This window comes from Mesoplodon bidens, assembly GCF_964165515.1.
Source record: "Mesoplodon bidens genome assembly, chromosome: 3".
Lineage (NCBI taxonomy): Eukaryota > Metazoa > Chordata > Mammalia > Artiodactyla > Ziphiidae > Mesoplodon > Mesoplodon bidens.
Window position 1 is genome coordinate 73,558,696 of NC_138178.1, and position 26,251 is coordinate 73,584,946.

Genomic DNA, 26,251 nt, shown 5'->3' on the forward strand with positions numbered 1-26,251 from the left:
AAAGGTTGTCTTTGACAGAAAAATCAAGGCACGAGTCTTCATTTTCCTATGGTTATTCCATCTCCATTTCTATGGAGGCTCCCTTGATTTTGGAGGGGGTTATGAGAAGCCTGAGGGTCTTGAAGGCTTCCCTTTTCCTTTGTTAAAATTATTTTAAAATTGATTACCAAAATATATACGTTCATTATGGAAAAATTAGAGACGCAGTCAGCAAAACCCATGTGGGCTGCTTAGGGGATTGGCCCAGCTCTTTCTAGCTGTCTCTCTGGCCAGCTTCGGGGCCACCTCTTCAAAGCTGTCACACCCATGCCAGCTGCCCTTTCCTCTGAGCTCACAGGATGTCCAGGGTGCCTGGCAAGACTTCTTGGCCTGAGGCAGTGGCCTGGACCAGGAAATTCTGTACATCAGAACCCCAAGTGGAATCTTTTAAACCTACAGATCTGGCCTCTGTGGGTCTAGCGGGTGGGTAGAGTCTTTGACAACTTTCAGGCCAGCCTGAAGCAGAGCCAGGGCTGGGAACAAGCAGGTTTTGCTCCACTCACATGGACATTCGCATAGTGCTGAGAGGCGTTAGACATGGGTTAATTATGGAGGCAAATAGGACAGAACGTGCTGTGGTTTGGAGTGGAGGTAAAAGAAAAGCTGATGATATTACATTGCCTTCTTGTCATTGTCCCCAGTGTGAATGGCAGATCAGGTTCTTCCCTGAGAATAGATTTTTGACAGAGAGTAGGAGAGGAATTGAGGACACTGAATGCCGAGGTGGGGATGGAGTGTCAGAAAGGGGAAGGTATTATCCCACGAGGAAAGGCGATATGTGACCCATCCAGGACCTGCCACTTTCATTGACAACTTTGCTTAGTGCCAGCCTGACCCATTTTTCTTCCCAGAGAATTTTTTAAAAGTGAAATGAGAAGAGGTGCCTTCGGAACACACCTTTTCAACCTGAAGCTGCACTGGCATGTGTTTAGAGAGCTGCAGATGAGTGGGTGCTTTCTACCAGTCCCCACGGTACGCCATGAGAAGGTGAACGTGGGACCAGGCACTGCTGTCCTCACCCAGTCCTGGGCAAGATACCTCCCCAACCAGCGCTCTGGTCAGCTCCAATCTAGGGAACTCATGGGCGGAATAGTGGGAATGCTCCGGTTTTGGAAAAGAATGGCCCAGATTCCTCATTTCTTACCTCACAGGAGGCCCTTGTACTTGCAGAACCGAGGCTGGATCAGATTTCGAGCATCTTTGCTGTTTCATTTGTCCACAGCCACACACCTGGGAGATTCTAGGGAGCTTTAAAGAATATAAGTTTTAGAAATGACTTTTTTGTGTGTTCTCATGTAAGTGATGCACGGTCATTCCAGCATCTAAAGCCAGTTGCTGCCCAAGTAGAGTAACTTAGGAGGTCACTATGTTTGATGATACTGTATCACAGTTTGATGATATTGACTAATAATTATCTCTGATAGATGACTTGGTAAACATCTTCTGAAACTTTCAGCGTTGGAAGGAGTCCTTCCAGCAACCGAGTGTTATTTATGGAATATTTCAGCTATGAAAGGAGGATCTTACTCGGGGTAACTGGGCCTACCAGTTGGAAATGTGGTTAATCTTGGCAAGCGCTGCTAGTTATTCTTCATTGTAACAGGTGGCAACTAAAGTGATAACTTTGTTATGGGCAAGACGAGTAATCAAGATTAATTAGATTAATTGACAATATTTTCTTTTCCCATTCTTGGAGGTACTACACACACCTGACTATTTCTTTTTTTTTAATTTTTTTAGGACAGATTTCTGCGTACACAAAGATGAACCTTGTGACACCGTTGGTAAGTTTAGAGTTAAAATAATAACTCTATACCCTGTGATAATGTGGACACTTGATAACACAGTCTGAAGGAGCCATCCTCAAACAAACCCTGCCTTTTCTGTTACCTCTTTTTTTGGTAAATTTGGTTTCTGATTTTACTTTACTTTTCTTCTTTCCTAAAAAGTTTTGTAGTTGCTTATGGCAGAAGGCATCTAGACAAAGGGTTAGTAAGGAAGATATGAAAAGTTCAACCAAAGGAAGTAGCCCTCAGGCTGTCCTGAAGTGACTGTAGTTGGGTTGCATTTGTCTCTGAGCCTCTTGATCACCAGTGCAGGAGGGGGACCTCACTGAATTACACGATTGTCATGAGACAGAAGCTTCACCAAGTGTCGTAAGAGGTGAAGTGTGACCGCAGGGTTGTGGGACTGGTGTCCTTCCACAGCCTCGGCACCGGGCTCATTGCTTTCTGGTCAAATAGAAGTGGTGCCGACACGCAGTGCTGGCAAACACAGTTTCCCTCTCCCCCTGCCCTTCTACCTACGCCTCCTCTCCCACCTTCCCCTTCACTCGCCATTTCCTTTCTCTCCTATCTTCAGTTATATCTGGCTTGCTCTTGAACTCTCATAGGTTTCAAATTGGAACCAGTCTTTGAGTGTAGGAAGAGAGCACTTGGTTAACAGAAACCAAGAGGGTTTCCAGTTTTGTCTGCTATAGCACAAACCTCTATTCACTAAGAGGTTGAAATATTGCACCACCAAAAGCAAGGTTTGGAATTGAATGTGCTTAAAATTGTAGGAAAATTGAAGGAAAACAGTATAGGATTGAATTTATATTATTGTGGAATTCAAATGTTAAAAACCTGTGCTTCCCGTGGAGTACTGGCAGCGGGTAATCCTGGGCCTTCTCTCTGGCTCTGCCAGGTACAAGCTGGGTGACGTTCAGTAAATCTCCATAATCCATAAAATGGTCACTTTGGACTAGGTGACTTACAAGGTCTTTCCAAACCTAGTAGAATGATACCTAGTATTTATGTCACATTTTAGAGTTTCCAAATGATTTTTTATACTATACTTTGGCAATCCTCTAGACAAATCTGAGAACTAGGTGTTAAAAACCAAGTAACCAATCTGTGCTTCGTTATTTGGGGGCTGTCTCCATAACAGAATTACTAGGCAAATGCAGTGTGAAGTAAGCTTTGATAGAGGGTTAGCTGATGCCCGAGTCTAGTTGGGGCTGTAGAGGACCGGTATATGTCCATCTCTGTCCACTGCCATGGCTGCCAAGGCCGGTGCTATCCAGAGGACTGGCTACTTCTTCCCAGTGTTCACAGCTCAGCTCTGACACCTCCACACTTCACCCAGGAGGGACTTCTGCTCCCTGCCCCTCCTCTCCCTCTGCTTACCCCTGCGGAGACATGAATCTGTCGTACTGCCCTTGTCTGCACATCTTCCTTGGAAGACTGTGCTACACAGAGCAGAGTCCGGCTTTAACCCATGTGTCATATCCTTCAGCGCCTGACACAGGGCTGGAGAGGCTGAGTCACCACTGTTGATCCAATGAAGGAATAAATGAATGAATGCAGATGAAGGAACTACAGTATTTTTGAGTGATGTGCATCTAATGACCCGGTTTTCTTTCATGTGATTTAGAGCCAGCTTTAATTTTCTTTTGAATATGTAACTTTCATATCTGCGCAGACAGCTAGCTCTCTCAAGCATCCTTCCCTCCTCTAAACCACATCACCACACTACTTGTATTCGTCTGCTATTGCAGCTATAACAAAATACCACAGACTGGGAGGCTTAAACAACAGAAATTTATTGTCTCACAGTTCTGGGGGCTGGTTCAAAATTGAAGTGTCAGCAGGGTTGATTTCTCCTGAAAGCTCTCTCCTTGGCTTGTAGATGGCCATCTTCTCCCTGTGTCCTCACATGGTCTTCCTTCTATGTGTGCCTGTGTCCTAATCTCCTCTTTTTATAAGGATACCACTTATATTGGACCAGAACACCACTCTTATGACCTCATTTAATCTTAATTACCTCTTCAAAGTCCCCATCTCCAAATACATTCACACTACGGGTTATGGCTTCAACTTACGGTTTTTCAGGGAAAACAATCACAAAACCTACATGGTGTTTTATTAGTACACATTTGTCTTAATGTGTCATAATTTACTTGTACATATTATCAAGTCAGTAAGAATAATGGGTAATTTGATAAAAATAATAATTTAAAAACTGGGCTTATGGCAATCTTATAGCAGTTACATCCAATTTATTTCTGTGTTTTTTTACCTTTATATTTTGAAATAATTATAGAATTTCTTAAAGTTGTCAAAATAGTACAGAGAAGTCTCATACCAATCATCCAGCTTCTATGGTAACATCTTATGTAACTATAGTGGATTTCCGAAACCAGGAAATTGATTGGCACCATGCAGTCAACTAAACTACAGATCTTACTCAGGTTTCACTGGTTTTGCATGCACTCATTTTTGGTTATGTTTTTACCTGTTGTTCCAAGACGTTTTATCACATGTGTGAATTTGTCCATCCACCTTAATAATCAGGAACAAAACTGGTCCATCCCCTCCAAGCAGCTCCCTCGGGCTGGCCTTGCAGAATCACCTTCTCCTTCCCTCCCTTTCCCTAACCTTGGTTACTACTTATCTGTAATCCATCATTGTAATTTTGTCATTCCAGCATCCAATTTATTTTTATATTTTGTTTTGATTCCACAGAATGGAAAAATAATCTGAATCACATAAATATGTGGTTGCCAATGCTAAGAGATTTTGAACAGCTGCCTTCAAATCTCAGGATCCGATCAGCTCTAGCAGGAAGGGCTGTGAACTGAGTTTTTTAGAAAATGAGATAATCTGGTACCTTGAGAAACTGGGAAAGCTTGGGGGTTATCAACATCTTATGTTTGGTATATAATAGTGTTTTTTGTTTGCTTTGTTGTTTTAATTACAATAAAACGTACAGATAGTAAAGAGTATAAATCTCGATGGATTTAAAAAACTTATGCCTATACTTGTTTTTTAGTTTATCTCTTATTTGTTGAAATAGTTGTAAAGGAGTGTTTTGAATTCTGTTTTAATCTGTTTTTTTAAATTGTGGTAAAATATATATAACATAAAATTTACCATCCTAATCATTTTTTTAGTGGACAGTTCAGTGGCATTAAGTACACCCACATTGTTGTGTAATCATATGCCTGTATTCTCAGACAACTACTCAGATTAAGATATGGAATGTTCTCAGACCCCAGAAGGTTCCCTCATGCCTCCTCCAAGTCCCCCAGAGATGCCCCCAAAGGTAACCTACTGTTGTAAATGTTTTAATCACTGTTTTTTTAATAGTTTAATTTTTAAAAATAGTTTAAAGTAAATTTCAAAGTTAAATTTGAATGATTCATTTGAAGAATCTCTGAGGTAGTGGGTGGAGTTTGGGGTTCCATGAATAATATTGATACTTCCCCTCTATACTGCCCAGTCTGCATTAGCCCAGCTCATCAGATAGGATTCCTGACTGTGGAAACAAGCAAAAAGGGCATGGATCAGAAGGGGGACTGCCCCTGAGGCTGGAGGACCAGGTTGGAACACAGCCAGCGCCTGAGGGAGCCCTGGAGGTGGGGAAGGCTGCGGACCCCAGGCAGAGGTCTGCATCAGGGCTGAGAGGAATGGCGCTGTCTGCCCCACAGCCACCGTGTCACTGGCTCCCCGTTCCAATCTTGCTCTCAGTCACGTGGCTGCCTCTTTCTACCCCCATCTGCATGGGGGTGAGGGTGGCTCTGGCCCTTTGGGCTTCCATAGGGAGGCAGCGGCACCTCCCACAACGAGTGCATGCAAGGTGGGTCTGTAGAGGGGGTGCTTTACGGAGGAAGGACGATGCTGGACAGCTCAGAATGACAGTATCCACTACATCCCTGATCTTTTTGTAAAGGTTGAAACCCGAGACAACGACACATCCTCTATGAACATGACAGGGGTCCTGCTGACACAGGTGATGGGGTTTCCCTGGCCCTGATTCTAAGGTGGTCCTGACTCCTGTGGGAGCGAGGCCTCACCAAGCTCCTCCACACTGGCTGGCGGCTTGACTGAGCAGACAAGTGGACACACTTTTGAAGATTCACACCAGACAGACCCTCCCTTCCTCTTGGGCCACTGTGGAAGGGGAAGGGGTGACACTTAGAGGACTTGCTCATCTCCACCTTGGGGGAAGACACACACAAGGAGAACTTAAGGCAATTCTTAACGCAGCAGGATCTGGGGAAAACAGGCTTCTTCCCTAACAGAAGCAGCTGTCCTCTTACTGTGGTTCCCACTGTACACATTTCAGACTTGCCTTTCCGGGGTGTGGGCTTTTCCTCTGTTGAATTGCTTCATCCTGTGTGATCTGCTTTCCTGCCACCATCCTAACAAGAAAGCCTCCTATGTGAGAAAAGGGTGCCCAACTTCCAGGATTGTGGAGCCTAGAAACCTCTGGAGGCTTTTGCTGGCCCTTTGCCCTCCTCCTCTCACACCCCGGGGCCTCTCTGGGGTGCCGGCCTGAGCAGCCACGTCTAACCACAGCCTGGCTGACCAGACACGTCTTAGTTACGGTCAGCGGGTATGGGGCGTTTGTCCTGCTCCTACCCTCAGCTGCGGGCTGAGCTATGGTGATTTTTTTTTTTTTTGACAGCCTAATTCAGGCTTTATGAATTTAGTTTTAATTATTGGGATTTATCATTTTCCTTACTTGGTCTCATAATAGTTTATAATTACTGGAAAAGCCTTCCTTTTCCTCCCCCAGGAGAGGGGTGTGATGGTCCTACACAAAGGAAAATGGATACATTCCACAGCCTCGTGAAATGTGTCACACAGAAGGCCAGGGAGAGGCTGTCAAGGGGGTCCAAGCCCGGTTGGTGTCCTGGGGCCCTGCTGCTCTGACATGGGCTGACATGAGGGTCCCTTTCCACAGCTGTCCCTGAACTTGGGTGGAAGGACCATTCCTAGCATGGCCCACAGCACTGGAGCTGAGCTCCCTGAGAGGTCTGGCCGGACCAGGGGGCACTTCATAAATGTGGCCACTGACCTCCATGCAGTGGGTCTATCTGTGAGGGAGCTAAGGGAGCATCACTGACAAGATGAGTGTGTCCAGGAATGAAGCATCTCCTTCAGAAGTCTGTTTCAGGCCAGCCCTCCATGAGGCCATGGATGTAAAATGTGCTGGGGAGCCAGTGAGAGGCGAAGGAGGCTGGGGCTACAGTGTCGCAATGCTGCCTCAGCTGGGTTTTTATTCACTGAATGTGTCATAATTTAGGGCTCAGACAAGAAAGTAAGGCCAAGTTTTATGTATAAAAACAAACATCAGAATGTATCTGTCTGGCTGTACATTATCCCCTTTACAGTGGTCACCCTGGACGGCCATTTGCTTGTTCCAATCCCAGTGCTGTGGCCAGAAAGTGTGGACACCCCCTTGTGGATTTCCTTCAGAGTGAGCATTCATCTTCTATCTTTTCATGGTGTTGGTCAAACTTCATTCTTCGAGAGTGGTTTTGAATTGTGGAGGTGTCAAATGTTCTATTCGCTGAATGAAGCTGAAAACTATTGTTTGAGGTAAATACAAAAGTTTTATTAGTCAGCTTCGGGTTTCTTTGTTTCTGAGGGCTTTCCTATATGTTCGTTCTACTTTACTTGTTATTCCTTGGGACCTTACAGAAGTCACGGTTCACTTTTGCTTCAAGATTGTTAGAAGTTGTCTCAGATGATTGCCTTCAGGGGAAGCTGCCCCATTGAATGAACAAGTCCTGAGGGGTCCATCTCCTTACCTCATACCCATCTCATGTTGGGCACGGTGCACCCTACTTCAGTTTCAGGCTTATCCACACCATGTCTTCTGTGTCTACTCTGAGAAGCTTACAAAGGAGAAGGCTTAACATTCAATGACATATTAGTTGTCCCAAATCAGACAACCTGAGGTCTTCAGCAAATTCATCTATTTGTCAGAAGTTATATTGGTATTTATAATAATGCTCTAGACCATCCTGTGATTTTTGAGAGGTTTTATGAACAATTTTAATTTTGGGAATAAAATATGCATGCACCTAGCAATCAGGGGTTCAGACTGTTTGGGCAAGTGCTGCCTTCCTCATCATACAATAAAAAAAATAGGTCATTCCCTTAAGAGAGTTAGGAAATAGAGTTACTGTGAAAGCTAAAAAGTATATACAGTCTTTCCTCGGTATCTGTGGGATTGTTTCCAGGACCCCCGTGGATACCAAAATCCGCGGATGCTCAAGTCCCTTATATAAAGTGGCCCAGTACACTCAGCCCTGTGTATCCTCAGGTTCTGCATCTGCAGATTCAATCAGCTGTGGATGGAAGGGCTGAGTGTACTTGAGTAAACTAACTATTTCTCTCACTGTTAGGCCTTAAACGTAGGTAAAGAGTATTTAATGAAAAATGCCAATTAAGTCCTGTCTGGATGTTGGAGATGGTCTTTTAAAAGACCCTTTGTAGGAGCTGCCGTTGCCTGAGGGAGAAAAAATGAGGGCAAGAAAGGGGTGGCCACGTGGAGTTTCCTCCTGGTCACCTTGTATGGCTGTCCTATGGTTTGGCTTGAAGATAGTGACCGTGGTGAATAAAAATGTGAGTGTGCATGTGTATGCACCTTACATATGTACATATACACATGCCTAGGTGCATGTCTGCACATGGAAGTGTGTGGTGTTTACACTTTCTGTACCTTAAAGTCTGGAGGGCCTTCTTTGTTCCTGTAAGTTCCCCAGAAGGGAGCCCTCCGGAAAAGGGACAACACAACAAGAACCAGGGCAGGGTTTCTGTTTGGGGCTCAGCAGCAAGTCCACACTGAAACCAGTGGCCCCACGGGACCAAGTTCAACTTTTCTTCTTCCTCATGCCAGGGTCATGACTAAAGTTACATAATGGCTGAAGTACATTTAAAAATGGTGAAAATAAGCGGGTATGTTTTTGCATGGGGTACCTTTGTTCTGGAACTACATGGGAGACCACAGAACACTTGGTGATGCTTGAATGCCTTTTGAGATGGAGAGCAAGAGAGCTGAGCGAGAAGGAACTGACCTCTGCAGGGTCTCCAGCTATGGCCCTTCAGATGTAGGCTGTGGAGCCCCCTCTTACCTTCAGGTTGGCAAGTGGGTGGCTTGTGGGAGAGTTTCCTTCTGGAGGCTGCTGGGTTGCACCATTGTGGGTTCTGTCCTTGGGTGGCCCACGGAGGCAACTCTGGAGCAGATGCCCTTCCAGTTAGGTGGTCCCTAACCTGCGGGAGATGTCAGTGACATGTCAGGCCACAGACCACCACCCTCTTGTTTAGTGCAGGCCTCGGCATGACATCAGCAGAAGGACTGTGTCTCTGTTGTTCCCAGATGCTTCCACCCTCATGGCCCAAGAGTGCTTTATGATTAGCTTGGAGAGAAGTGGGAGCCTCTCTGCCTTGCCAGACAGCTCTTACTCACTCATGTGATGCTGAGGCAATTTGCTACAAACACAAAACCCCTCCCGGCCTGGGGTAAGTGTGGGGGAATAGAGTCACAAATGGGAAACCAGGCCTTTCTGAGATGCCTTCTGTGTAATTGTGAGTCCCAAAGCCCTCTGGAGCCTTTGGGCAGCCTCTCGCTGAGAGCAGGAGGAGTGGGCAGGAGAAGTGAGGGGCCAGGCTCCTCTGCAGTGGGTCCTGCCCTGGCTGTCAAGGGCCCTGAGCCAGGGAGGTGCCCCCACCATGGCTTCCTTTCCAGTGGCCCTCAGGGTGGTTCCCGTTCACCACCTGCAGCCCCTCATCTGCACAGTAAACGCTGAATCTCCTCGGGCTGTGGCTTGGCTCAGTCCAGGAGTCTGAGCATCGTCTCTGTGGGGAGACCGGGGTTCAGATCCTGCTTCCACCACTGTCCTGTGTGAGTCCCCTGATATCTCTGGCTCTGTTTTCTCCTCTGTAAAATGGGGATAATGATACCCAGAGTTATTGTGAAGGTTAAATGAGGTGATCAATTGCATCCCTTAGGATGGATATTGTCAACAATAACAACAAAAAGCTTGCAGAAAATAACAAGTATTGGTGAGGATGTGAAGAGACGGGAACCCTTGTATACTGCTGGTGGGAATGTAAAATGGTGCACCCGCTATGGAAAAGAGTATGGTGGGTCCTCAAGAAATAAAAATAAGATCCAGGAATTCCACTCCTAGGTATCTACCCCAACGAAATGGAACTTGAACAGATGTTTGTACACCTGTGTTCATAACAGCATTATTCACAATAGCCAAAAGGTAGAAGCAACCCAAGTATCCCTTTATACATACACAGAATAACATTCAGCCTTAAAAAAGAAAGGAATTCTGAGATATACTACAACATAGGGAAAACTTGAAGATGTTATGCTAAATGAAATAAGCCAGTCACAAAAAGACAAGTACTGTGTAATTCCACCTAAAATCCCTGAGGAGTCAAATTCATAGAGACAGAAAATAGATTAGTGGATGCCAGGGGCTGGAGGGGAGGGATAATGAAGAGTTAGTGTTTAATGGGTACAGAGGTTCAGTTTGGGAAGGTGAAAAAGCTCTGAAGGTGGATGGTGGTGATGGTTGCACAACAATGTGAATGTATTTAATGCCATTAAACTGTACACTTAAAAATGCTTAAAATGGTAAATTGTATGTTGTATATACTTTACCACGTTTTTTTTTTTTAAATGCTATGACCAAGGAAGCAAAGTAATTACTTTTATTCAATAGTACTTCTTCTCAAAGATTTCTTCCAAGAAAAATGGTGAAGATGAGAGAAAAAGTACAATTTCCAGAGAAGGGGGTCCTCATGCTTTCCTCCCTGGGAGGCCGGGTGGAAGTGAGGTGCTGCAAGAGCTGCAGGGCCCTGGGGTGGTGTGGGGGGCAGAGCAGGGAAGGAGGGAGGAAAGGAAGGCTAGGAGAGGGCGAGGCTCTGGGTGTGGAGAGAGAGTGAGGAGAGAAGACGGCATATGAAGAAATGTTGCTGGGGGCTTCCCTGGTGGTGCAGTGGTTGAGAGTCCACCCGCCGATGCAGGGGACACGTGTTCGTGCCCCGGTCTGGGAAGATCCCACATGCCGCGGAGCGGCTAGGCCCACGAGCCATGGCCGCTGAGCCTGTGCGTCTGGAGCCTGCGCTCTGCAACAGGAGAGGCCACAGCAGTGAGAGGCCCATGTAATGCAAAAAAAAAAAAAAAAAAAAGAAATGTTGCTGGAGGGTTGAATTAGAGGGCCCTTTCTGATGTTCTCAGAGAGATGCAAGTAGGGATTAGGAGGCCCTTTTTGGTTGTTAGGCTGTGCTTCTTTGGCTTAGATTCCAGAGCCAGATGGACCTTGCAGGCACTGAGACTTAGTGAAGTTACTGCTGATATTTTTGGACCTTGGGCCATTCTCATCTACGTCTGGCATTAAAATCATCACTTTAGAGTCGAGCCAAGAGTTCACTTTCCCAATGACTGCTCAGTTGTTGCACTCATGGTATACAGACCTAGGGTTGGTCACACTCAAGTCATGTGATGCTCAGAAGTAACCACAGGGGCAGGACGTGTGTGACCCTCTGGAGGTAGAAATGCAATTTAGGGGAGAATGTTTGCTGCTTGCATACTTCAGGCAGTTCACTGGGATTCTGTGGTGTCTGTGAGCTCATTAAATTGAAGAACCCCCAGCTCTCCCATGTGAAGGTTGTTTCTGAGTTTTTAACCTCAGTTTCTAAAAATATGCAGCTTAAGAGACAGGAGTGCTTTAGGAAGGAGAGAGGAGGTTGTGTCAGACCAATCTATTGGTCTGTTCTGTTGCACAGAGACCAGATCTTGGCCTGGCTGTTATTTTGGGTTTGAGTTCCAAATGCCTTTGGAATTATTGGCATAGACAGCTTGGATGAGAAGTTACTGACAAGTACTGTTGTGGGGGAAGAGCATATTATTGATGTACAGGAAAGGGCTGAATCATGGTCAGGAAGGGGCTGAGTCATGGTGAGGAAGTTCTGAGTTCATCAGGAAGGGCTGAGTCATGGTTAGGAGGGCACTGAGTCATGGTGAGGAAGGGATAAGTCATGGTCAGGATGGGGCTTAGTGATGGTGAGGAAGGGCTGAGTCATGGTGAGGAAGGGCTGAGTCATGGTGAGGAAGGGCTGAGTCATGGTGAGGAACGGCTGAGTCATGGTGAGGAAGGGCTGAGTCATGGTGAGGAACGGCTGAGTCATGGTGAGGAAGGGCTGAGTCATGGTGAGGAACGGCTGAGTCATGGTGAGGAAGGGCTGAGTCATGGTGAGGAGAACACTACGTCATGGACAGGAAGGGCTGAGTTGTGTTTAGCACATGTTGCTGACACAGTCCGGGGTGCTATGGAAAGACTGCTAACTGATATCCACACCTATTTTTTTTCTTCCTGGATGATTAAATTTCCCTACCGTCCTGGCATTCGGTGTGGCAAAAGTGACTGCTTTGTCCACTGGAATGGGAATAGAAGTGATGTGCACTATTTCCAGGGCTGGCCCCTACAAACCTCCTGTGAAATGGTGCTTGAGGCTCTTCCTCTATTGGTTGACTGGCTAAGGCCCAACCAGGAACCAGCGTCCTCAGACCCTGAAACATTGGATGTTACGTGAGTGAGAAATAAAGCGTCTGAAGACACTGAAATTTGAAGTTTTGTTTGCGACAGCACTTACCTCGAATATCAGAAACGCCAAAGGCTGAGTTGAGCATAAGACCCTACCCTTGAGGTACTTTAAGGTCTCAAGGCAGCGAAGACTTCATCTCTGTGGGGACTGAGAGGACAGCAGCACCATCTCCACGTTCAGGCTGAAAGAACGGCTTTGGCAGGTGACCCACAGGGCCTGGTAGAACAAGGAGCAGGGCCCGGGATCTTGAGCGGTTTCTAGTGAAGAATTAAAAAGCAGTCTTGGACTTGGAGGGGAGGAAAACCTAACTCTTAGTTTCTTCTACCCATCTTATGTGCATTAGCTGGGGCCCTTTAAATTAGACTGACAAAGGACAAATTAACAACTGAAAAGCAAACACAAGTTGACTAATGCATGCATCATGCATACACATGGGAACACCCAGTGGGGAGTAACTTTAAGGGGTGTTTAGAACTTGGGCTTGTATAGCATCTTAAAAAAGAACAGTAAATTTTTTTCTTTTTTTGTCTGGCAAATGACCTACATTCATAAATATTTATTATGCTGTCTCCAAATAGGTTTCTTTTTTTTTTTTAACATCTTTATTGGAGTATAATTGCTTTACAATGGTGTGATAGTTTCTGCTTTATAACAAAGTGAATCAGATATCCATATACATATATCCCCATATCTCTTCCCTCTTGCATCTCCCTCCCTCCCACCCTCCCTATCCCACCCCTCTAGGTGGTCACAAAGCACCGAGCTGATCTCCCTGTGCTCTGTGGCTGCTTCCCACTATCTATCTACCTTATGTTTGGTAGTGTATATATGTCCATGCCACTCTCTCACTTTGTCACAGCTTACCCTTCCCCCTCCCCATATCCTCAAGTCCATTCTCAAGTAGGTCTGTGTCTTTATTCCTGTCTTACCCCTAGGTTCTTCATGACCTTTTTTTTTTTTTTTCTTAGATTCCATATATATGTGTTGGCATATGGTATTTGTTTTTCTCTTTCTGACTTACTTCACTCTGTATGACAGACTCTAGGTCCATCCACCTCACTACAAATCACTCGATTTCATTTCTTTTTATGGCTGAGTAATATTCCATTATATATATGTTCCACATCTTCTTTATCCATTCATCTGATGATGGACACTTAGGTTGCTTCCATCTCCTGGCTATTGTAAATAGAGCTGCAGTGAACATTTTGGTACATGACTCTTTTTGAATTATGGTTTTCTCAGGGTATATGTCCAGTAGTGGGATTGCTGGGTCATATAGTAGTTCTATTTGTAGTTTTTTAAGGAACCTCCATACTGTTCTCCATAGTGGCTGTATCAATTTACATTCCCACCAGCAGTGCAAGAGTGTTCCCTTTTCTCCACACCCTCTCCAGCATTTATTGTTTCTAGATTTTTTGATGATGGCCATTCTGACCGGTGTGAGATGATATCTCATTGTAGTTTTGATTTGCATTTCTCTAATGATTAATGATGTTGAGCATTCTTTCATGTGTTTGTTGGCAATCTGTATATCTTCTTTGGAGAAATGTCTATTTAGGTCTTCTGCCCATTTTTGGATTGGGTTGTTTGTTTTTTTTGTTATTGAGTTGCATGAGCTGCTTGTAAATTTTGGAGATTAATCCTTTGTCAGTTGCTTCATTTGCAAATATTTTCTCCCATTCTGAGGGTTGTCTTTTTGTCTTGTTTATGGTTTCCTTTGCTGTGCAAAAGCTTTTAAGTTTCATTAGGTCCCATTTGTTTATTTTTGTTTTTATTTCCATTTCTCTAGGAGGTGGGTCAAAAAGGATCTTGCTGTGATTTATGTCATAGAGTGTTCTGCCTATGTTTTCCTCTAAGAGTTTGACAGTTTCTGGCCTTACATTTAGGTCTTTAATCCATTTTGAGCTTATTTTTGTGTATGGTGTTAGGGATTGTTCTAATCTCATACTTTTACATGTACCTGTCCAGTTTTCCCAGCACCACTTACTGAAGAGGCTGTCTTTTCTCCACTGTATATTCTTGCCTCCTTTATCAAAGATAAGGTGACCATATCTGTGTGGGTTTATCTCTGGGCTTTCTATGCTGTTCCATTGATCTATCTTTCTGTTTTTGTGCCAGTACCATACTGTCTTGATTACTGTAGCTTTGTAGTATAGTCTGAAGTCAGGGAGCCTGATTCCTCCAGCTCCATTTTTCCTTCTCAAGATTGCTTTGGCTATTCGGGGTCTTTTGTGTTTCCATACAAATTGTGAAATTTTTTGAAAAAGAACAGCAAATTTTAAAGAAGTAAATGGACAGAGGAAAAGGACTTTGAGTTTCTTGGGTGGCAAATTGTAAGAAAGCATATATGTGGGAGACCTAATTGTACATAAGGGCTATGTAATGCAAGGTTTGTTAGAGTCCTCTGGTGCCATCTCTGGGCTGATAAGTGTCTAGGGTTATCTCCAGTGATTAACTTCTATAGAGAGGGCATGAGGGGACACCTTTACAAACTTATGGCCTGCTTTTAGGCAGATGAGGGGAGGGCAGAGAGCTTTTTTGTACCTGTATATTCTCAATTGCCTCCAGCTCAAAATAATCCTTATGCCAAAGTGGCACATTTTGGGGTGGCATGTTCTGCGACCCTTCAGACTTCTCTGGGATCTTGAGGGAAATTCCTTCCATTGTTGAAGATATTTAGGGCTGAGGAGGGAAAAGAGGCCCCATGGTTGCTGCTCCTTGAGAATAGTGCTGAGGACAGGGAACTCACAGGTACTGCACAGCTCTGCTACACAGATGTGGTCTAGATATGGACCAGCAGCTTCCTAGCCTTGATCAGGGGCCCAGCGCCAGTCCTGGGTGTGAGGTGGAGCCCAGAGCCCCTCATGTGTCTCCCAGGCAGCAGCTAGGCACATGAGGAGTCCTGTAACAACTGGACCACCCACCCTCAGCATTTTCCTGACCCCAGTGTGAGGGGAGCAGGCTCACTGATGATCCTGGATGGCCTTGAACTTTGGGGTTGGGCATGCTCTGGTTTTGCTGTGATTGAGCGCTAGAGAGATGCCCAGTGTCAGCTTTAGCCTGGAGACCACCCCCTCCGTCATTGGACAGAAGGGGGCGATCCTGAGGGTGGGGCTCATTTCCCCAGAGGGTTTACTGTTTCCTTGCTGGAAGGTTGGAAGGCTCTGATGGGATTCACGTTTGACTTCTTGTCAAGTCAGCTACACGAAGGCGATGTGTCCTTGTCCACCCTCTTCCTAGCTGCAGCAGCCTTTTCTTTTTGCAGTGCCCTGGCCCTCACTTGCATAGCACTAAGCAGGCCAAGGAACCTGGTGACTTAGTAGATGTCCACGGGTGGCCAAGGGGCCAGCCTCTGTGGTTCTGGAGCACTTCTCCAGGCTCCCTCCTTCAGCGCTGGAGAGGCCCCCTTCTCCACTCACTTGCACAAGGGGTGGCCTCTTCTTGCTTCTCCGCCTCGTTACATCTTCTGTTGGTCAAGGGCATCATTTTCCTCAGCTCGGGCTGCTATAAGGAAATACCACAGATGGGAAGCTTCAACAACAGACAAATATTTCTCACAGTTGTGGAGGCTGGAAGTCCCAGATCAAGGTGCCAGTCAACTCAGTGTCTGGTGAGGACCCTCCTCCTGGTGTGCGGACGACTGCTGTGTCCTTGTGGAGGGCAAGTGAGCTCTGGTCTCTCTTCCTTTTCTTTTAAGGACGACTGTGTGTCCTCATGTGGGGCCTCACCCCATGATGCATCTAAATCAGATTACCTCCCTAATACTATCACATTTGGGGGTTAGGGCTTTAACAAATGAATTTGGGAGACACAAACATGCAGTCCACAGCAGGCATCAATGCAGTGTAGCGTCTCACAGGCCTGGGGGTGGTGCCAAGACCCAGGCCTTCTTAGAACTTAGCCTCAGAAAGTTGAAGAGCTTTGCTTCCAGCAGAGCCTTCTGCTGTGCCCTCCACCTTCCCTGCTTGATGGACGGTACCAGTGCCGCTCTTTGTCCTGTCATCCTGGGTGGCGATGGAGGTGTTGCTGAGAGCAGCTCCCATTTGTTGAGAACTCCCGTGTCAGATACTTCATGTTTTTAATTCATGTAATCCTCACATTTCTATTAGGAAATGCTGCTGTAATCCCCACTTCACATGCGGGGAAGCTGAGGTACAGAGAGGTAAATAACTTGCCTGAAACCACATAGCTTGTAAGAGGTAGAGCCAGCATTTGACCCAGGACAGTTCAGTTTCAGTCTTTTGTTTTCTTACCTGTACTTTTCTCCTAACTATATCTTGCCTTTCAATAACATTCTAAGAGAGGTATTATTCCTGTTAGCAGATGGGAAACTGAGTCTCCAAAAGGATACATTTCTTGTCTGAAATTATACTGTTAATGAGTGATAGCTGGCCTTGAACTCACTCACTGTAAAGCCTGAGAGTTTAACTCCCACCTCTCCTCCTGCCAGCTCTGTGCCCATTCATTTTTCTCTTTCTGCAAGTATATATCACCCATTATTATTTTTACCCAGTATTTTTTTCTTTTCATAGTACAAATATGTACTATTTGCAGAATGGATCTCTGTCCTCTCCTATATCTTGCTTTTTCAGCATTCATACTCATAAGTATTCTTTGAGAACCTACTGTGGGCCAGGCACTGCTCCAGCCCTGGGGATGCATAATGTACAAAATAAATGTCCCTGTTTTTGTGGAACTGACATTCTAGTGGAGGAGATGGATATGTACTATCAGTAAGTAAACTCCAGAGTAGGGATAAAGTGATAAAGTGGAGAAACAAAGCAGAGAAGGGGGATAGGAAGCTGATGGGGTGGGACTTCACATTTTAGCTTGAGTGGCTGAAGACTTTGCTCAGAGGGTGATTTGGAAATCAGACTCTCCACCTGTAATGCCTTTGGCAGGCCAGGCTTCTAGAAGTGCTGAGATTATAACTCTGTCATCAGTATGAATCTCTGAAAGCCAACGAAGGGTCCCCAGGGTGAGCAGCCAGGGTGGACAGCTGTTCCCCAGTGGGAACAAGTGTGGTGTCCCCTGGGCCCACTCCCCGTGCAGTACTCCTAGCTCTGCGTCTCAGCCACAGTCAGACCTGGATTTGAGTCTTCATGCTGCCACTTACTTGACCTTGGGCATATCAATTAATAAACTCATCAGTTCTCAGTTTCCCTGTTTGTATGAGATATCAACATCCCCCTTGCAGGCCTGCTCTGAGAAAATGCCTGTGGAAACTGTAATGCAGGGTGACTGCTCTGTACATCTTGTCTCTGCTTCCTTTCGGTGGCCACAGGACATTATGCCCAGCCACCCCCATCCTGTCATTGTGTGGTGGGTCTTCTGGGAAGGGCACTGGGGTGGGGATTCAGCAGCAGGTCGGAGTGAAGGCTCTCCAGGCCTCTCCAGTCTCAGTGTGAGCAAAGACAGGCAGGCAGAAGGTAGAGGCTGAGGGTAGGGGGCCTGATGTTTATTGAGGGCCTCCCACTTGCCAGATGCTCTGCTGGGGCCTTGTGTGGAAGGTACAGCTTCCAATTTACAGATGGAAAAACCAAGGCAGAGTTACTCACCCAAAGTTGCACAGTGAGCAAATGTGGGCTGACCTGACACCCACCTTATGCTTATGCTGGAAGGGGTAAGGTGACTCTGGGGCAGAGTTTTGGAGGCCTGGGGGCGCTGGGGAGCCTGGCTCGCAAGTTTGAATTTGAGTCTCGTGGTAACAGGAGCCACCGAAGTAAGCTTATCCCACATTGTCTGCAGAGAAGAAGAGAGGAATTGGAGCTGGGATCCAGGCATCCAACCACAAAGTTCCCTCCTGTGACAGAGCCAGGTTTGGCTCAGTTCTTGGAGAAGGAGGGGGTGGAGCATGGGACAGGTAGTTGATATTTTTATATAATAAAGATTTAAAGAGGGTGCATATAAACTGTATGGAACCAAGTCAGATAGGCTTCTTAGATTAGCATGCATGGGAATCACTAGGGTGTCTCCTTAGAATGCAGATGGCTGGGCCTCACCCCCAGGCTTTGGATTCAGTGGGTCTGTGGAGGGCTGGGTGATGCTGATGCTTGGTCTGGGGACCATGCTTGGAGAACCGCTGCCTTATGTGATTGTGGCTAGGGTCCTTGATTTGCTTGTTATGGTTTGTTAATTAGCAACAACAAAAAACACAGTGACATGAATATAGATGTTGTGTAAACATCTTAAACATTTACTTTTGTACAAAAAGCTGTGACGATGTGGGTTTCTGAGTTACTTCCTGTGTTCTCTCCATTTGAGCCTGTAGAACTCTTAACAGCTGACCCATGTTAGGGATGGTAATTGAGTCAGTTGCTGGGGACTGTGGACATTTGTGATAATTAGAATATTGACTGTCAGCCAAGGAATCAGACTTGCCCCAAATGTTCTGCCACGTCGTCAGATTTTCCATGAACTTAGTACTGATTGTTAAGAGGGGCAGAGGGAGTGGAGGTTTCCAGCACAGCCTCTAGTTTTCCTCTGCCTGGTTCAAATCCCAGCTCTGCTGTTCACAGTAGAACCCTGGGCAGTTTGCTTGTCCTCTTATTTCAGTTTCCTAATCTGTAAAATGGGGATAATAGTAATTCTTACTTGGGTAGTAGTCATGGAAAGGAAGTGAGGCATTTGTTATAGGTAGAGGGTCTAGAACTCATGGTAAATGCTCCATCACTGCCGGCCGTGATGGTCTTGTTTCAGTGCCCGCTGCCCAACAGGTGCAGAACAAGACCCTGAAAGTCCTCAGTGGTGCTGTTTGGGAAGAGGGATGCTGGAAGCTAATGGTTCTCCAAGGGTGATCCCAGACCACAGCATCAGCACCACCTGTGACGGTGCAAGACAGGCACATTCTCAGGCCCCATCCAAGCCCTTCTGCATCAGTATCTCTCTGCTCAGTCTGTATTTTCATAAGCTCTCGGGGGATTCCAGTGTACACTCAAGTTTAGGGTACCAGAGAAGCAGGAGGACTTAGTTCTCCTGGCTCTGTGTGTGTGTGTGGAGTGTGGGAGGGGGAAGGGGAGCTTTACCTGAGAGCCTGGGGAAGCTAGACACCCAGAAGCTGCATTAAGTAACTGGCCAGGCAGCACGATAGACTCCTAGCCCCACCCTCAGCACCGCTTACTTCCTGCCCAGGCTCCAGGCATGGCTTTTCTGGCAAATGGAATCTTGGTCATATCACTGCTGACAGATGAGAGTATCCCTGAATATCATTTCTCCCTTACAATTCCCACCCCTTGAGGATCTTCTGGCATCTCTCTCACCGTGGGGCTGTTTAGACCTTCCTCTTCTCAAATTGCTGAAAGGTGCTGCTTGTATAGCACAGGTCTCCTTTCCCTTTTCCCACGGCATTCCAGGGTTTTCCTCCATGAAAATGATTAGTGGGTTTTGCTTTGTTTTGTTTTGTTTTTTGCAAAGGCAATTCAGTTGAATGCTTCCTCCCTCAAGTTGCTTTTCTCCTGTACCCCAATGTTCTCCTGTGACATTGTCTCCTGTACCCCAGAGTTACAAAACCAAAAGGGACCAAACAGCTGTGCAGGGGTTGCGGTAGGGGTGCCTTGGGAGCAGCGGGGTGGCCTGCTTCTCTCCACCTTGGCTGAGCTGCTGATTAGATGGAAGGGTTCCTGGGGAGGCAGGGCGAGGGGATGGGCAGGAGCCCCTGCGGCAGGCCTTATGGGCTGGTTGTAGCATTTCCTTTGCCACAGGGCTCCAATTGCCAAGATAAACATACATTTTGAGATAAAGTGGACCCCCCCAGATGTCTTCATCTTGGAAAAAGAAATCAATAAGACAGTCTCCGTGTTGGGGCAAGAAGTCCTTCTCCTCCACACTCAGATTTGCACAGGCCTGTGTGTGAAGCTGGGAGGGAGCTGGGGATGCAGGGACTGTGCTCGTGCTGAGGAGGCAGGTCAGGGAGCAGAAGAAGGGCTCTGGGGCACTGGCTCTCCTCCTTAGCAGGGTGAGACCTTTCCCTTGCTCATTGATGGGATGGTGTTGGGACTGCTGCACACCGGTCGGTGTTGTCAGAATTATGTGAACAAATATAAAGCGTTGGGCACAGCCCCTGCCTTCCTTGTGGAAAGTGGTGGTTGTGATTTTTATTAGCAATTTCTGGAAGTTGACTGGCCATTATATGGCCTTTGTTTCAGAAGATGCCTGATACTTCTAATCCACCAACAATTCCCACCCGCTCTGCCCTCAGAACATATTCTTAATCAGACCTCTTTTAGCCACACCTGCCATTCCCCCTGTGGTCCAGGCCTCTGTCACCCTCACCCACAGTGTCTCCAGGCCTCCACAGTGGCCTCCTGAACAGCAAGTTCTTACATGACAGCCAGAGGGTTACTTTCAAAACACAAATCACATCATGTGAGTTCCTTGCTCACAATCCTCCAACGGCCTCCAGAACACATGGCCCGCAGCTCTCCCCTGACCTCACTTCCTACTGCTCATGGCATCGCTCACCTGTGCCAGCCATGCTGGCCTCTGGCCTCTTCCTCCCTTGCCATCTTATTCTTGTTTCCTAGAACAAGTAGGGAGGGGTGTAGCCAATGGAGCATCTATGTCCCACCAGCATGTTTTTGATTAAGAAGAAAGCGGGCTTACTGAGAGAGTGTATAACCTCTCTGTATGACTTGATGTTGGTCTAGGAATACCAGAGTATTCGTTACATATCTGGCACTCTTTTCATCTCTCCCAGGCTTCCAAAGCCCATGGATGGTCCACACCCAGGACTTGAATGTCATCTCTGCCTTTGCGGGGGATGATGCACGTTGGGTAGTGGGGAGGTGGCTGCAGGGGGAAACCAAGCCTCCCACCCTGAGTCTACCCTGCAGGCAGAGTCCCACCTGGAGGGATTGGCCTCCTGTGCTGATGTGGGGCTATGTTGGCTCTGCTGAGGAAAGTTTTACCTTCTGAGATTTGTAATGAAATCTGGAACTGCCTTCTAGCCAGGTATCCCCAGCTCAACCTGATTTTTCTGCTTATCTTATTCTGAGTGTAAATTTCTTCATTACTTCAGCTGAGGGAAAACAAGTCTTGACTCCTAAAATAATCCAAGTGGAGCTAAGATCTCCTTGATTCATTTTTGTTAATCTATTACATTCTAGCGCAGTTATAAGTAAAATGAAGGTTCAGGAATTAGACATAGAGACTAAGGGAGGAGAATGATGCCAAAGATTTTTTCTGTGTCTGTGCTTAGCCCAAATTTGGGCTCAAAAGAAGAAAAATGATGAGAAATTACTACACATCATTCAGGTCTCCAGGGGGTTACTGTAGGATTACATAATACAATCATGGATGCGTCTAAGGCCAGAAAATGTACACTCAAAGCTCAGAAGAAAGCAGACAATAGAAGACCCTTTTGGACAAGACTTAGTGAGTTCAGGAAAAGCCAGCACCTGACCAGCCAAGTAAGTGATTCCAGACACCTCCAGCCCTGAGGAAGCCTTGGACATGCCGGGAAATTACTCATCATGTGATGTCAGCTCTGGAGAAGGCCTTTTTTTTTTTTTTTTTTTTGCGGGACGCGGGTGTCTCACTGCTGTGGCCTCTCCCGTTGCGGAGCACAGGCTCAGCGGCCATGGCTCACGGGCCCAGCCGCTCCACAGCACATGGGATCCTCCCGGACCGGGGCACGAACCCGCATCCCCTGCATCGGCAGGCAGACTCTCAACCACTGCGCCACCAGGGAAGCCCTGGAGAAGGCCTTTTAATCCTAAACTAAGAGATCAGGTGGTGAAACACTTAGAAATATGGCCCATTTGATTACAGATGGTCCACGGAGAAGAGAGCAAGTTCTCCTGTCAGTAGCTGGCCGGGTCCTCTTCTCTCATCCAGGCCAGGCTGGCAGATAAGAGGTGCCAGTCGTTCTGGTAAGAAGGCAATTATTTATTTACTTATTTTGATTGCAAATCAATGTTCATTATTTAACATCTTTATTGGCGTATAATTGCTTTACAATGGTGTGTTTGTTTCTGCTGTGTAACAAAGTGGGTCCGTTATACATATACATATATCCCCATATCTCCTCCCTCTTGCCTCTCCCTCCCACCCCAAGAAGGCAATTATTGTCTGCATAGTTCCAATGGCTGCTTTTTGAAGTAAGAAGCTTAGGCATACTGGGAAATGTCTTTAATGAAATGAGAATTAGCCAGAGATTTAGATGTAAGGGTCATTGCCAAGAGGCATTACACTGAAGCCTCAATTAAACTTTCCATTGGATTATCTGATGATAAGTAGTTGTGCCTTTGGGATTTTATTGTCTTTGATAAATGGCACGGGTTCAGGATCTAAGGCAACATAATCCCTAACACAACACAGTGCTGGAAATAGTGAGACATGCCATCACTAGATACAAACCACTTCAGTTACCCTATGGAAGTATTTATCTTTTTTAAAAAAATTTTATTATTTTTTAAATATTTATTTATTTATTTATTTTGGGCTGTGTTGGGTCTTCGTTGCTGCATGCGGGCTTTCTCTAGTTGCGGCTAGTGGGGGCTACTCTTCATTGTGTGCGCGGGCTTCTCATTGCGGTGGCTTCTCTTTGTTGCAGAGCAGGGGCTCTAGGCACATGGGCTTCAGTAGTTGTAGCATGGGGGCTCAGTAGTTGTGGCTCGTGGGCTCTAGAGCGTAGCCTCAGTAGTTGTGGCGCATGGGCTTAGTTGCTCTGTGGCATGTGGGATCTTCCCGGACCAGGGCTGGAACCCCTGTCCCCTGCATTGGCAGGTGGACTCTTAAACACTGCACCACAAGGAAAGTCCCTGGAAGTATTTATCTTAAAGACTGCTTCAGATTACTTCCCCTCAGGATGTGCGGGTTCTCCATCTGTTCTCTGATGGGAAGGATTTCCAACTTCGAAATTCCTTTTGGTGCCAACAGAGTTCTCAGCACTGGGAGGATAGTGTGGCTTCCTTCCACAACTTACCTTGCCACAGCAAACCCCCTCTTCCTCCCCACAGACCTTTCTTGTCCCCTAGCTGCTGTGAGACAGCGTTTGTGATGGCCTCTTAATTGGGTTGCCACGCAGAGTCAAAATACCTACCTGTGTCTGGAGGTGTTTGATAGAAACAAGGGCTTTGCTTCTCCTGCTAAGATATGTTTCCATGTGTATGTATTTTTAAATCTATTTTTGTAATCATCTTTCTTCCAAGTGTTACCATTATCCGTGAGGTACCTTCATTTAAACAATAAAAACTTCTGTTAAAAATCCAAAACTTGCTAAGCTTTTGCCGAATGGCTAAAGCTGACAAAGTTAAATATCAGTCTCTCCTGTGTTAACCCAGTGGTAGACATTAAGGTGATGCCTCTGGACAGTCACACCGTCTGTCTCTCAGGGGCTTCTTGACCAACACGTTGTTGCTCTTTTCAAACGGTTCAGTCGAAACTGTCTTCCTTTCCCCTTGGTCTCCTCTCGAGCGATTGCTGGCCTCAGGTGCCTCCTGCTGGGGGATTGGAGTTCAGTCATGTGTGACCTGGCATTGACTGCCTCCCCGCCAACTCTGTACCAGTATCTGGAGAGTTATACGCTAGAATCTGCTACTGTTCAGTCTGCCCTCAGCCCTTGCACTTGTCCGCCGTGCTCTGTAGAATGTAGAGAGCACCATGAGGGTATCAGAACACAAGGCATCAGAAGGCCATAGCCAGCAACTTTGGGCAGCCATGGTATCATTGCTGGTGTGTTTCTGCTCCTCTTCAGATGATATGAGGGCTTTTCTCCGTGAACACCGCCTGGTTCTCCTTAAATGCCTTGCTTTGGTTATGCTCCCATGGGCTTGACCAGGAAGCTGCTAGAACTTCAGCATGGGCAGGGCAGCTAGAGAGGGGAGCAGGGGGAGCTGAAGCTCTTGGAGCCCACCGGTGTGCCTGCCAGCCTGTCTGCCTAGCTGGCCAAGGGAGGAGGCACAGCCGCATTTCCCTGGGCGCTTACTTCCTGTGACTTTGCCGGCGGCCGCTGTGAGCCTTTTGTTTCAGCCCTGCACCTGCTCAGGGAGCTCAGTTCAGCACCACTTCGATGCAGCTTTCCTCGCGTTGCCTAACTGCTCTTCAAGGTGGGCGTGTGCGTTTGCTTGGGTGGAGGGAGCTCTCTCTGGTGTGGCGGGGGGTCAGCAGCTTTACCGGCACATGCGACCTTTGAGTGGCTGCCGCGCAGAGGGACATTGTGTGGTTCTGTGTGGTCAACAAGAGTGGAATGTTTGGACTGCAGGCCAGGAGACTGGGGCCTGACCAGTTTAGTGGACCAGGTTCACTGTGCTCCCCAATCCGGGGAGTGTCCTTGCACACGTGAGGTCAGTATACTGTGTGCTTCAGAGAGCAAAAGCCACTGAGATGAGAGGGACTGTGCTACAGACCAGGGCATCAGCAGAGACTCACTAAGGCAGGGCTTGCAGGGGAAGCATCAGCAAGACTCACACTTCTGGTCAGAGGAGCAGGGCAAAATGTAAACCAGTGGACCTGAGAATCTTGGCCCATGTTCACCTCTTCAGTCAATGCTGGGAATGGCGGGGGGAGGCACTTAGGACAGAAAGTGTTTTGATAGCCTGAAACAGTCTTTCAGGTTCTGTTCTCAAGCTATTGGACTGCATGGGACTTAAATTATGTTGGCTCGTCATTGCCGGCCAAATAAATGGTAAACTGCTGAGTTGGATCTTCAGGGCTAATACGCAATAGCCATCTTCCTCTACCCAGCTTAGAGCAAATGGCAGTCACGGCTCCTGCTCTAGAAGAATTGCACTCAAAAATTGCCCATTTCAGCCCCTGGGATTTCACCCAAGAAGTATGTAGGTTCTCCCCCTGCAGCTGTCATGGACAGGGCTGGAGGGGGAGGGCTCTGTCACAGGGGCAGGCAGTGCTGTGGGTGAGGAGCCCACCTCAGGGCCCTCGTCCTCCTTCAGGCAGAGGGGCCGGTGAGCACACCAGCTCTTTCCCCCAGACTCCCAGGCAGACCAATCACCCCACTTACTGGGTGTAGCCTTACTGCAGCTGAGGTCTTTCCACATGAAAACATGAGGGGTAGAGAATAAGTGTTCTAGAAGAACACAGTGAGCATGGCATTCTGAGTTCCACACCTTTGCCTGCCTTACCTGTTCAATGGTTTCTTGTCTCTCATGTTAAGACCGTCACTTCAGCCAAGCCAGTGTCCTAGACCTTGCCTTCCTGCAGAAAGTACTCTATCCACTGTTGCCCTTGAGACTTCCTCTTTCCCTTGGGCCAGTCCATCTTTCAGAGACCAGTTTGTTCACTCACTAATCGGTCATGAATTCAGCAGTGTTCATTAGTCAAGTTTGAGTAGAGTGCCCTGGTTATAGTGGTCTATCATGTGATGTATCTTGGAGACTGTTCCATGTGCACTTGAAAAGAATGTGTATTTTGTTACTTTTGGATGGAATGCTCTATAAATATCAGTTAAGTCCATCTGGTCTAATGTGTCATTTAAGGCCAGTGTTTCTTTATTGATTTTCTGTCTGGATGATCTGTCAATCGATACAAGTGTTTTGTTAAAGTCCCCTACTATTATTGTGTTACTGTTGATTTCCCCCTTTATGTTTGTTAATATTTGCTTTATGTATTTAGGTGCTCCTATGTTGGTTGCATATATATTTATAATGATTATATCGTCTTCTTGATCATTATGTAGTATGTATTACATATGTAGTATTATATATACTATATTATGTAGTATAATACTACATTATGTATTATGTAGTATCCTTCTTTGTCTCATGTAGCAGTCTTTATTTTGAAGGCTATTTTGTCTGATATATTACTATGCTGGCTTTCTTTTGATTTCCATTTACATGGAATACTTCTTTCTA

The 26,251-nt window shown here is 46.4% G+C and overlaps 1 protein-coding gene across 5 annotated transcripts in view; it reads left to right on the top strand.

The window, feature by feature from the left end:
• ADAMTS17 (ADAM metallopeptidase with thrombospondin type 1 motif 17) overlaps positions 1–26,251 on the top strand; it is a 350,286-nt gene that overhangs the window by 94,836 nt on the left and 229,199 nt on the right. For all 5 annotated transcript variants that reach the window (XM_081230164.1, XM_081230165.1, XM_081230166.1 and 2 more), the window contains one exon: positions 1,780–1,823. In XM_081230164.1, the coding sequence (XP_081086290.1) occupies positions 1,780–1,823 (44 nt within the window). The remainder of the gene's footprint in view (positions 1–1,779; positions 1,824–26,251) is intronic.